Source organism: Lolium rigidum, chromosome 7 (genome assembly GCF_022539505.1).
Source record: "Lolium rigidum isolate FL_2022 chromosome 7, APGP_CSIRO_Lrig_0.1, whole genome shotgun sequence".
NCBI classification, from domain to species: Eukaryota; Viridiplantae; Streptophyta; class Magnoliopsida; order Poales; family Poaceae; genus Lolium; species Lolium rigidum.
This window is the reverse complement of record NC_061514.1, coordinates 120,077,965-120,088,386: the sequence shown is the minus strand read 5'-3', so window position 1 is coordinate 120,088,386 and position 10,422 is coordinate 120,077,965. Positions and strand designations below refer to the sequence as shown.

Below are 10,422 nucleotides of genomic sequence, written 5' to 3'. Positions count from 1 at the left end.
GGAGCACAATGACCCTTCATGTTCGCTGGTCGTGGCGATTTACACAAAAATAACCTTTTATTGAAGAAAAGCGCGAAATGACCCTCCGGCAAAACTATTTCACGGCTCTATCTTTTTTGTGTGGCTCCCTTCCCACACATGTCTATGTGGCGTCCATGGAAGTGGCACCACACATTCTCGGCAGAAAGGCTCGAGCCGCGACATATGACAGAAGAGTGTGACGCCCTTGTGTGGGTGTGGCGTCCTTGCGAAGGACGCCACACAAAAGGGTTAGAAGCGTGAAATAGTTTAGCTGGAGGGTTATTTCGTGCAATTATTACCTAAAAGGGTTATTTTCGTGTAAATGGCCGCTGGTCGTAGTTCATTAGCCATCAAGTTAAGTCTCCCGTAATTCAAATCGTACTATTTCTGTTGTAAAAGTGGACCGTATACAAAATAGGGCTAGCGATTGTCTCGCAAATTTTGCAAGGCAACATAGTAGAACGGTTACATGGGTGAGCTTGGGGCCTGAATGTCTTCGGAAGTTCCTCGAGGCGGACCTGATTGTAAGTCCTATTGAGTAATAAAGTTCACTTTTACCCGCAAAAAAAAAAAGTTAAGTCTCCCGTTCGTGTGACCATCTCATGTTGGAACATTTGGTAGGAGTAGGTTATAGAGTTGCCCGTGAAATAGACCACATGGGTCACTTGGTTGACATCCATCTTGTTGGTGAATCGGAGAGGTGTGCCATCAACCTCGGTAACCTACACCGCCGCCTCACCACCTCCCGACGCGGCCCACACGATCCTATTGTAAGCGTGGTCTACTACAAGTAGCTGAACTTGAGGTGAAATCGCAAACCGAGTGAGCGACCGCAGGGGCTCTGGGTGGCGGTCTCGGGCGAAGGATGGACGCCCGTGCACACTTCGCTACTGTAGACGGGGCTGCAGGTGCAGGTCATCCATCCGAACGCACCTCCAAAACGTTGGCTCTTCAATAAGGCAATGCTGCAACGCTTGCTTAACTTAATTTTTTAGCAATTGCCAATTTTCTTCAGACCCACATGGAATGGAAGAAACAAAATCGACCCATTTGCAATACATACCATATCAAACTAAAAAAATGTGTGGTACATATCATATGCATATGATCATGCTCTGTTTTTTTTTTGAACAAAAATCATGCTCAACAGAGCATGTAAGAGCATCTCTAGCAGAGCCCGTATAAAGTGGAACCGAAAAAACGGAATTCGATCTCCCGAATTTATTTGTTTCGATGTTTTGAGTCACCGCACAGAATAGAAACCGAAAACGCGAACTGAAAAACGGAAATCAAAAGTCACGGGAAATTTTGCTGCGATGATCCTTGCGAAATGAAAGGAATTCTTGCTCCGATCGAGCTACATTGGAACATAATTTACAATATCAACCAAAATACTTAACTAAATCTAATCCATCGCGCTAATTTGACCCTAAAAACTAAGAAATTAGCCCCAGGATTGTCACCGGGACTTTGCTAGCGACGGAGGAGGGTTTTTTGGCTCGCCGGAGGCGCCTAGGCGAGGACGAGCGCGGCCACCTCGACCGGCGCCGCTTCCGACGAGCTCCTGCAGGTGAGAGGTGGCCCGTCTTCCTCGCCATCGTCGTTGCCATCGCAGCGCGATGGAAGAGCCGACAGCGGCGGGTTGCACGCGTCGTCTGGCGGCGCCTCGGCTTCCCCCTCGCCCGTCTCCGAGCGTGCAGGCCGGCGCACGAACCTACGTGGCCACTTGCGGGCCACCCGCTTCCAAGCTCCGTCGAAGCGCGACCGCCTCGCGCGGTCCGCCTCCGACCGGACACCCGGCGGACGCGGTGGCGACTTTCCGCCGCCGATTCGCCCCCTCCCTTACCGACGCGTCTTAAGCGCCCCATTGCAGTGGGAGGGGTGGTGGCGACGGAGCGAAGAAGACGACGGTGAACTAATTCATCGCCGGAGGTGGAGCGGCGACACGGCGAAGCGACGGCTGGGGAGTAGGGTTTTGGAACCCAACTCAACCTCACGCCCTGTATAAATACGGGGCGACCGTCCAATTTCTCGTCCCCCGAAATTATTTTACGGGCCAGGACGCGAGTTCGGGCTCCGTTTTGGATCTTTTTCGGCCTGAACCCGTGTTCTCGCCGGAATTTTTCGATTTCGGCCCGTTTTTAAGTCTCTGTTCACTTGCGTGGAATGTCCCGTGCACCGTGAGGCCTGGCTGGCCTGCGTTGTTCAGGTTTCAAGTAAAAAAAAAAATTCATAGCAATTGAGCCGCGCAGCCTAGCAATAAGAGCCTCGGTTGGCAGAATGGCGGTTTAGGTGGCCGGTGTGTATATGGAATGCAAAAGCCCATGTAGCTCAGGCGTGGGCTGTTCCCTTCTTGGGCCAACTTCGGCCAGCGCATGTACGGCCTGGGTGAACGAAATGGAATTTTCTTTCTCCTTTCTGGCTTCTTTTGGTCTGGTCCTCTCGTAAATTTGGCAAAGAACCTTATGCCATGTGGTGGCGCATATAAATATGTTTACTCGAAAGAAACCAAAACGAATATCAATCGAGCTCTTCAGAGAACAACCGCCAACCTTGCTGAGGAACGAGAATGCTAGCAACTATGTGACTCTCCACCTAGAATATTTTCCTAACCTCTTTTAAAAGCACCTAGGCAACCCTTCCTTGAACAAAGTCAGTTTAGGCATATTCGGTCCATTTTCCTACTAACCTCGAGGGCATCAGAAATCAGCATGTTGTATCCGAAAGGCAAACAAGCTGGTGGAGTGGTGGTAGTCTAGGAGTAAGGTGGCAGGCAGAGAGGAAGTATCAAGTACTTTTCTTTTCTTTCTTGCTAATAATATTTTCTCGAAACAAAATTTCTCACCTCTTTAAAAGCAAAGCCATACACAGCTGAATCGATACAAAGTGATGAGTGAATTCCTCTTACAAAGTAGATCAAAGATAACACAAAAAGTACACAAGTAGTCACACCCCGATGAGGCATCCGAGACTACTAACTAGAGGTGCCACCGCGCCTCCTTGTGAAATCACACCGCACCCACCAAGTTGTCATTGAAGAGCCTCCACCCCTGCCCTCTCGCTCCGGTCGCCGATCCTGCTAGCGGAATATGAATTATGAGAGAGGTGATAACTATATCACGTGCATATGATAGGTTGGCGAGAACGCCAGCACCAGTGGGAAAGTGTTTGGAGACATGCTCCGAACTTGACCATCAGTGACAACATAGGGAGACCGAGAGATATCGAGGCTCCACGACGATGCCACCAAGAGGGTGACGACGCAGCGTGGCCCCGTTGTCGAGACTGCGGTGGTGAAGGGTTTTAAGCCGTAGCCTTGACGTGGGAAAGGTGACCACAACGACACCCTCAAGAGGTCATGACACTCGTAGGCAACCCCGCCGCTGCCGTCAAACTAGATTCCGGTACGCCGGACCGACCGCTTTCATCAAGCTAGTCCTCTAAGACATGATCTGGGAGACGCCAACACCAGGATCCCCATAGCTTCCTCCTAGCCATCCTCGTGTCCCAAGAGAAAGACCATAACCACCGCCATGTTGTTCACAGGATAGTCTTCCGCTTAGTCCATCTTCCAAGGCCGCCGCCCCAACATCCATGATCCAGCATCCCCCGCGAAGTGGCCAATATCGTCACAACAGGGATACCAACACAGACTGGAAAGGGCGACACCGAAAGCATCCCTCGACAATGTAGGTACGGCAATCCCAGCAAACACGACGCCATGCCGCTCCTAGTTCACATAGTTGGAACCCTAGATGTGTCTGCGGGCTAACCACCAAATCCGGTCCAGCTTTGCCCAGATCTGGTGCCCCAACCAAGCTGTGGCCACGGAAGATGCTCCGAGGCTCTCGGCGGAGACCAGCGGGGATGTAGGATGCTCAACCGACGAGATGCATCTTTTGTAGGGTGGGCAAAACGGTTCACGGTTTAGCTGGTTTAAGCTTAGCATATACAGTATCTTTATACTAAGCTACAGTGGCGGAGCTGGTATACAATGATTGGGTTCAGATGAACCCAACGATTTTCATCAAACCTTCACCAAATTAGTCCTTTAGTTAGCTCATTAGTGGAAGATCACAACATAACTAGTAGAGATGAACCCAATAATCTTTTCGTCCAGATTCGCCACTGAGTAAGCTAGAAGTACAAATTAGATTTGTGAAAAGAAATGAACTGCTCCAACTTACCTGTTTGAAAACGGTTTCAACCGTAGTTTTGCACATCACTAATCTTTTGTTATGATCTTGAACAATTTGGTAAAAAGCATTTAGAATTTAGAAATTCCTTGAGCATCTCAAATAGTCTAGGCTAGGAGTAATTTTTTTTGGAGGTACCAATTTTTCTCCACACGTATGGTGAAGCACAGTAACGCCACGCCGGCGGCAGTAAATGGCTCTAGCCAATTTAATTGTCTCCGGTCAAAACTTGGCAGCACAGTCGTCGCCTGCCACTACCGCCGAATTAAATTCCACACCGGCTCGGAAAACCCGGTCCACACAGCCGCTGCCCGTCGCTGCCATGCGTCACGGGTCCAGCTTCCTCCTCCGGTCCATGGACCCGGTTCCCTCACGGACCAAACACCTAGCCTAGACAGGCAAGTCAAACCACCTCCCCCCAAGTCCTTAATTTCCGCACACGGGCTGCCCCCGCCATGACTGCTCGGCCCCACTGCGGTGGGCCCACGGGTCGGTGAGTGGGGTCACTTTCCACGCTCTGACCCACCAATTACGACCGTTTCTTCTCCCCCTGTCGTCCCTGACACGGCACCCTTCCGCACACCTTGTCCACAGCTCGGAAGCATCACAGCCGTCGATCCCGCCTCGAGATCGCTGTGCTATATCCCACGGTGCATGGACCGGGTCTATGCTATGGTGGGCCAGCCCCTGCTGAGTGTTGACCCGCAGAAAGGCCCTCACATAGACTTCTTCGTCCCGACGCGCAATCCCGACGGAAGAAAAAACACACAGAAACGGAGAGCAAGCAGCTCCCTCAGCTTCTGCGCTCAAACCCATCCAAGCTGCTCCACCCCCTTCTTGGAATCCCGGAGCTCGCCGGCCGCCGGATCGATCGGTGAGTCCGTCCGCCTCGCTAGGGAAAAATCACCGTTTTTTTTGGGGGGGGGGGGGGTCCGCTGATTGATGCCCCGTTGAATTCTGCTGCTGGTTCAGCTTCTGGATCTGACGCAATCCGATTCTTCTGCCAGGGCGCGGACTTCCATGAAAGGGGCGAGGTTCTCGGCCCAAACCCGATCCTCGCGGCGTCCCGGGACTACGGGTCTCGCTGCTGGCGGGAGGCTCTGATTTTTTTTCTTTCCTACCTTTGGTCGTTTTATCTTGGTTTAGTTCTTGGAGTGGAACTGGGGAGCTAAGGCAGAAGATATGGCCAAGTTTTGCTGCTTCGGCTCAGGGGTAAGTATGATTATGATCACTTGTTGTTGGTGTATTGCTTTGTTCACCAGTTAGTACATGTTTTCTCTGAATTTTTTGGGCGACTGTTTATACAGAATATTCTCTAATTTTGCGAATTACAACTATAGTATTACTCTGCGACAAGTAATATGGTTCGGAGAGAATATTATTTATTAGGATAGGATGAGAATTAGTGCAGACGGTACATGTTTAGTAGCTTTTTTTTGGTCCTCTGGAGTTTCTTCATAATGACCAAAGCTGTACTTCGCAACTTTCACTGCCTTTGATAATTTTATTTGGCAATAGAATATCTCACTCATGAAAAGCACGATTTCATGCTAATTATTGATTTATTAAAGTTTGCTATGTGTACACGGAAGTCTATCAGTCTTCATCATCTGTTGACATGATTTTTGTTAGCTTTTAAGCATCCCAGAAGTATTATATATATTGTTTCATGCTCCAAGCTTTTAAACTGAATTGATGGAAACTTTTGACACACGCATTCTCTAATGTGTTGTCATCTTAGCACTTCAGCTTTATTAGCCCACTCTTGCTGACTGTTCCGCTTGAATGCAGGCGGCAGGGCGTGCATCGGCCTCCTCTGGTAAAGGGAAAGGCTGCCAGGGCCAAGTCAAGGTTAGCTATGGGTTTAGCCTTACAAGAGGAAAGACGAATCATCCCATGGAGGATTTTCATGTCGCTGAACTCGCGGAAGTGAAAGGAAATGAGCTTGGCCTTTTTGCTATTTATGACGGCCATTTAGGAGATACTGTTCCTGCGTACCTACAGAAAAACTTGTTTCCAAATATTTTGAACGAGGCAAGTTTTTCTTACAGCTGTTTCAGTACGAACATCCCTCATTCACTAGCATTTGCGGCCATCTTATTTTAACGTGTCATTTCAGGAAGAGTTTTGGGCACATCCGGACAGAGCACTCACAAAGGCTTACGAAAAGACAGACCAGGCTATCCTGTCGCATACTCCAGATTTGGGGCCAGGTGGCTCCACTGCTGTAACTGCCATCCTTATAAACGGCAGGAAGTTGTGGGTAGCTAATGTCGGGGACTCTAGAGCGGTTCTGTTGAAAGGAGGTGAGGCCATACAGATGTCAATTGACCATGACCCGAATGCCGAGCGGGGCGCTATTGAAAACAGGGGAGGTTTTGTTTCAAACATGCCAGGTGGGTCACTAGTTCATTGTTTTTCCAAACCTGCTATCTTAATCGACATTGTTGCTACAACCAAGTCGTTCATCTGATATTTAATTCACTCATCATGTTGTGAGGAAAAAACTGAAACATACAATATTAGTGAAAATATTTATTAGTCAAAAGTATTTAGTGATCTCAGATGGCAAAGGTATCTGCTATGTAACGTCTATTGGTTAGGTGCCTGATATGCTTAGTTAGATCCTTGTTTGCGTTAAATTATATGAAAATGTTGACACCATCTGGTTAGCTAATTGTAAATTGTCCAAAAATGTTGTAATCCCTCTACTTATTGAATTTATAGACATTCATTGCAAGTGGATACTAAACTTTATGGTTAATACCAAAACAGAAAGAGGATATAAAGTTTTAGCATCGTGATCTTAATGCCACCTATATTTTGTCATGTATTCACAAATACTATTCAATCACCTTATTGTTTTCATTGAATCTGATAATGTTGTTATAGACTCTTCTATATTAGCTCATCTTAACAAACACGAATTACTAGCCATATGTATATCCGTCCTCGTCAATAGTTCATCACTACTAGCCATATGTATTATTTCCCATGCAAGTTTCACCGGAGCCTAACTTAAAAGAGCAGTGAGGTATATGCTCTTCGGTGCATAATAGAGTGGACATTGGTTCACTTCAGTTTTGAAGGTATTGAAAGGGGCGGCAGACATATATTGGGAATGAGAGACAAGATGGAGAATGCTTTGCTGCTTGAGTCTTGACTAAGTATGTTCCATCCTTTTGTAAGGATGCAACGGAATCAAGAAAGACTCCTAGCTTGACTCAGAATTTCCGCCTGCCTGGATTCTAATAAATTTTAAGCCTATACTAGATGTGATCATGTGAACTAGTCCAGTAGTACTGATCTATTTATTGATGCACCAACAAGTTCACCCAGAATTCTGAACTGATGGAGAAGGACGGACAATATATTTCAACAACCCCTCACGTCAAGGCTAGACAAACCATAGACGTGGGATCGATGAAAGGCCATAACTATTTTATTTAATACTGCATTGGCCGGTCTTGAACTTGACACCTGTTAGCTCTGATACTATATTGAATTGATGCACCAACCAGTTCACCCTAAAGTACGAACTGACGGAGAAGGGTGGGCAATATATTTCACCATGATTAATGAACCCAATTAAATTATACTACCTCTGGATGTCTTTAATCCACGTGATCTGTACAGTGTTTCTGAAAGATGCAAGCCTAAAACGACACTCACTCGCGTCCATTTAATCGGAACGGAGGGAGTACTTATTAATCCCTTACAACTATCCTTTCTGTAGTCCTGAACAAAGACGTCGACTAAAATATAATCATTAGCTCCCTTACGGACTATCCCGTATGCCTTTCTGGTATGCTGCTGTCTGAGTTGCAGAACAGGTCGCTACCACACAGGCTGCACTTCTGCATGTCTTGGCCATTGTTGCTGTTTGTATTATACTCTGTTGCTGCGTTGTTGTGGCTGGGTGAATCCCCCAAAAATACTTGATGTGAACGACAATTGTTTAGTTACTTAATTGGTAACATTGTTTTGAACAAATTTCACTATATCAGTCAGCAGCTGCTATGTGGTGTACTAATGGCTTAACAGCATTGGCGGAGCTATGTAGGGGCCGAACTGGGCCGTGTCCCGCCCAAGATTTTCCCAAAAAGCCTCTATACCTATGTATTGTTAACCCACTTTGGTAGATACCTAGCGACCAAACGCCAAGCAGCAGCCTTGAGCGCTATTTTGGCCGACCCAAGCATGCAATGGGCTACTATTTCTCGCTATCTTGATTAGTGAGGAAGAATCCCAATAAGAAAATGGTCCAGAAGACCCGGTGTGCTGCTTTGGCTGCTTTGTTGACTACCGTTGGTAGAAACTACTCCTAGCTATATTAGTTTGTTACTTGTTAGATCATGTATCTTCGCTAGTCTAGCATCTGTAAATTTCTCTCTTTCTTCAAATTCTTACTTAGCGGTTTAATAGCATGATTTTTTCACTCAAATTTCCTCAAATTGTTATTTTTGACCAAAAAAACCCCCAAATTCTTCGTTAGTCAATTAATTTTTTTTGCTCTATTTTAGTCTTGCCCTCCCAACTTTTTCGTTGTAGCCCCGCCACTGATTAACAGGGCTCTTTCACATGTTTATGCTCTACATTTCCGTGGCTACCTTTCACATGATCTCATCTGCAACCTTTCAGCAAGAAACTTTGTATTTATTTCACATTGTCAAATTTTCACTCCTTCAACTTTTGCTTTCTTGCCACTCAGTTATGGCTCTTTTCAGTAGTGTCCACTCTTCTTGTTTCCCATTGATAAGATGTACTCTCTCTGATCCCTTTTAATTGACTCTGATTGCATATAAAGTTGTACTTAATCAGAGTCAATTAAAAGGGATTGGAGGGAGTAGCTGTTAACTAGAAAAGCAAGCCTTCTTTTGGAGGAACTCGTTATGTTGCTTGTTTCTACTTTCTACTCTGTAGTTCTTTTATCTTTCATGTAAAACAAATGGAAGGTAGTATTCGATATAGCTTTCCACTAACTATATTTTCAGCTTGATGAGAATAATAATGAATTTTCAATTGGAAATTCTTTATGCATTTCTCCCTGGTATGGACACGCACTGACCTACATAAGCAGAACAGTGACACTTAATAGATCACTTAATTTTCAAGCCTATTAACTCTATTAGTTTTATATAATAGCCTGTTTACTCTATGCATTAGTGTGTTTTGTGTAGCTTCCTAGACTTGCATTGTGTTTGTGCCTGAAATGCAATGCTGTAATTTCCAGGGGATGTTCCCAGAGTATGTGGGCAGTTGGCGGTGTCGAGAGCTTTCGGAGACAGAAATCTAAAATCACTTTTGAAATCAGAGCCTGATGTAACAGTTGAAGATATCGATCACACTGCTGAGCTAGTTGTCCTTGCAAGCGATGGAGTTTGGAAGGTGTGGTTTGTTATTTATGTATGTGATTTGTCCAAATGGCTGGGATAAAACCCATTGGTATATTGGTGGATGTGCGCTTATTACTTTTATGTGTCAATCAGGTCATGAACAATCGGGAAGCTGTTGATTTGGTGAAAAGGTTCAAGGACCCACAAACAGCTGCCAAACAATTAATTGCCGAAGCAGTGAAAAGAGAGAGCAAAGATGATATATCATGCGTGGTTGTTCGGTTCAAGATGTAAATTGACTGCAGGCGACTCGTGAAGGCCACTGAGAGCAAAAAGAGTTATACGACATAGCCTGCCTGACAAGGATAGCGGTAATCCAAAAAGAATAATTCCCTGGGATGTTGGCTGTAAATGATGCGTTAGCTCGATTGTAAGTTCATATAAAATATGCTAGTAGAATTCTTTGTTTGGCGATTCAGAGGTACATGTGAGTGTCCAAAGCTGTCGAAATAGCTTTCTTTTGTAAATAATGGTTTGCACATATTGGAAGTTCACCTTGCTCCATTGTGAGGGTCGTTTGCCTATCTTCGTCTTCCAACCAGGAGTTTACCCAAATGGGAATATTTGATTCTAATTTTTGGTACATGGTGCACACGACATCAAGGATAGTGATTCCCGTTCTTGGTAAAAACAAGGGTAGGACCAAGGCGACTGTGATCTCAGGTAAGTTTGCCTACATCCAAAAGCGTGCTCGGTTAAGCTTGTCACATGTAAATACGTATGGTGATATGGAAATGTATGTCATCCGCATCACAGGGAGTGGTTCCATTCATGGTTCCGTTTGCGTGGCAATGTCCACGATAACCGTG

At 45.9% G+C, this 10,422-nt stretch overlaps 1 protein-coding gene across 1 annotated transcript; it reads left to right on the top strand.

Annotated features, from left to right (window-relative positions):
* The first annotated feature begins 4,964 nt into the window (after positions 1 to 4,964).
* On the top strand, positions 4,965 to 10,137 carry LOC124670145 (probable protein phosphatase 2C 41). The gene is made up of 6 exons (XM_047206645.1): positions 4,965 to 5,091; positions 5,225 to 5,429; positions 6,009 to 6,251; positions 6,337 to 6,613; positions 9,451 to 9,605; positions 9,707 to 10,137. Exons 2-6 carry the CDS (start codon positions 5,400 to 5,402, stop codon positions 9,845 to 9,847), a joined length of 846 nt encoding a protein of 281 aa, XP_047062601.1. The 5' UTR covers positions 4,965 to 5,091; positions 5,225 to 5,399; the 3' UTR covers positions 9,848 to 10,137.
* Positions 10,138 to 10,422: the final 285 nt, after the last annotated feature.

Bases quoted from the DNA above. Each gene is read 5' to 3' on its own strand.
- LOC124670145 (XM_047206645.1), top strand. From the start codon at position 5,400: ATGGCCAAGTTTTGCTGCTTCGGCTCAGGG. The intron at 5,430-6,008 runs GTAAGTATGATT...GCTTGAATGCAG, and splicing joins TTTGCTGCTTCGGCTCAGGG to GCGGCAGGGCGTGCATCGGC. The intron at 6,252-6,336 runs GCAAGTTTTTCT...GTGTCATTTCAG, and splicing joins TTCCAAATATTTTGAACGAG to GAAGAGTTTTGGGCACATCC.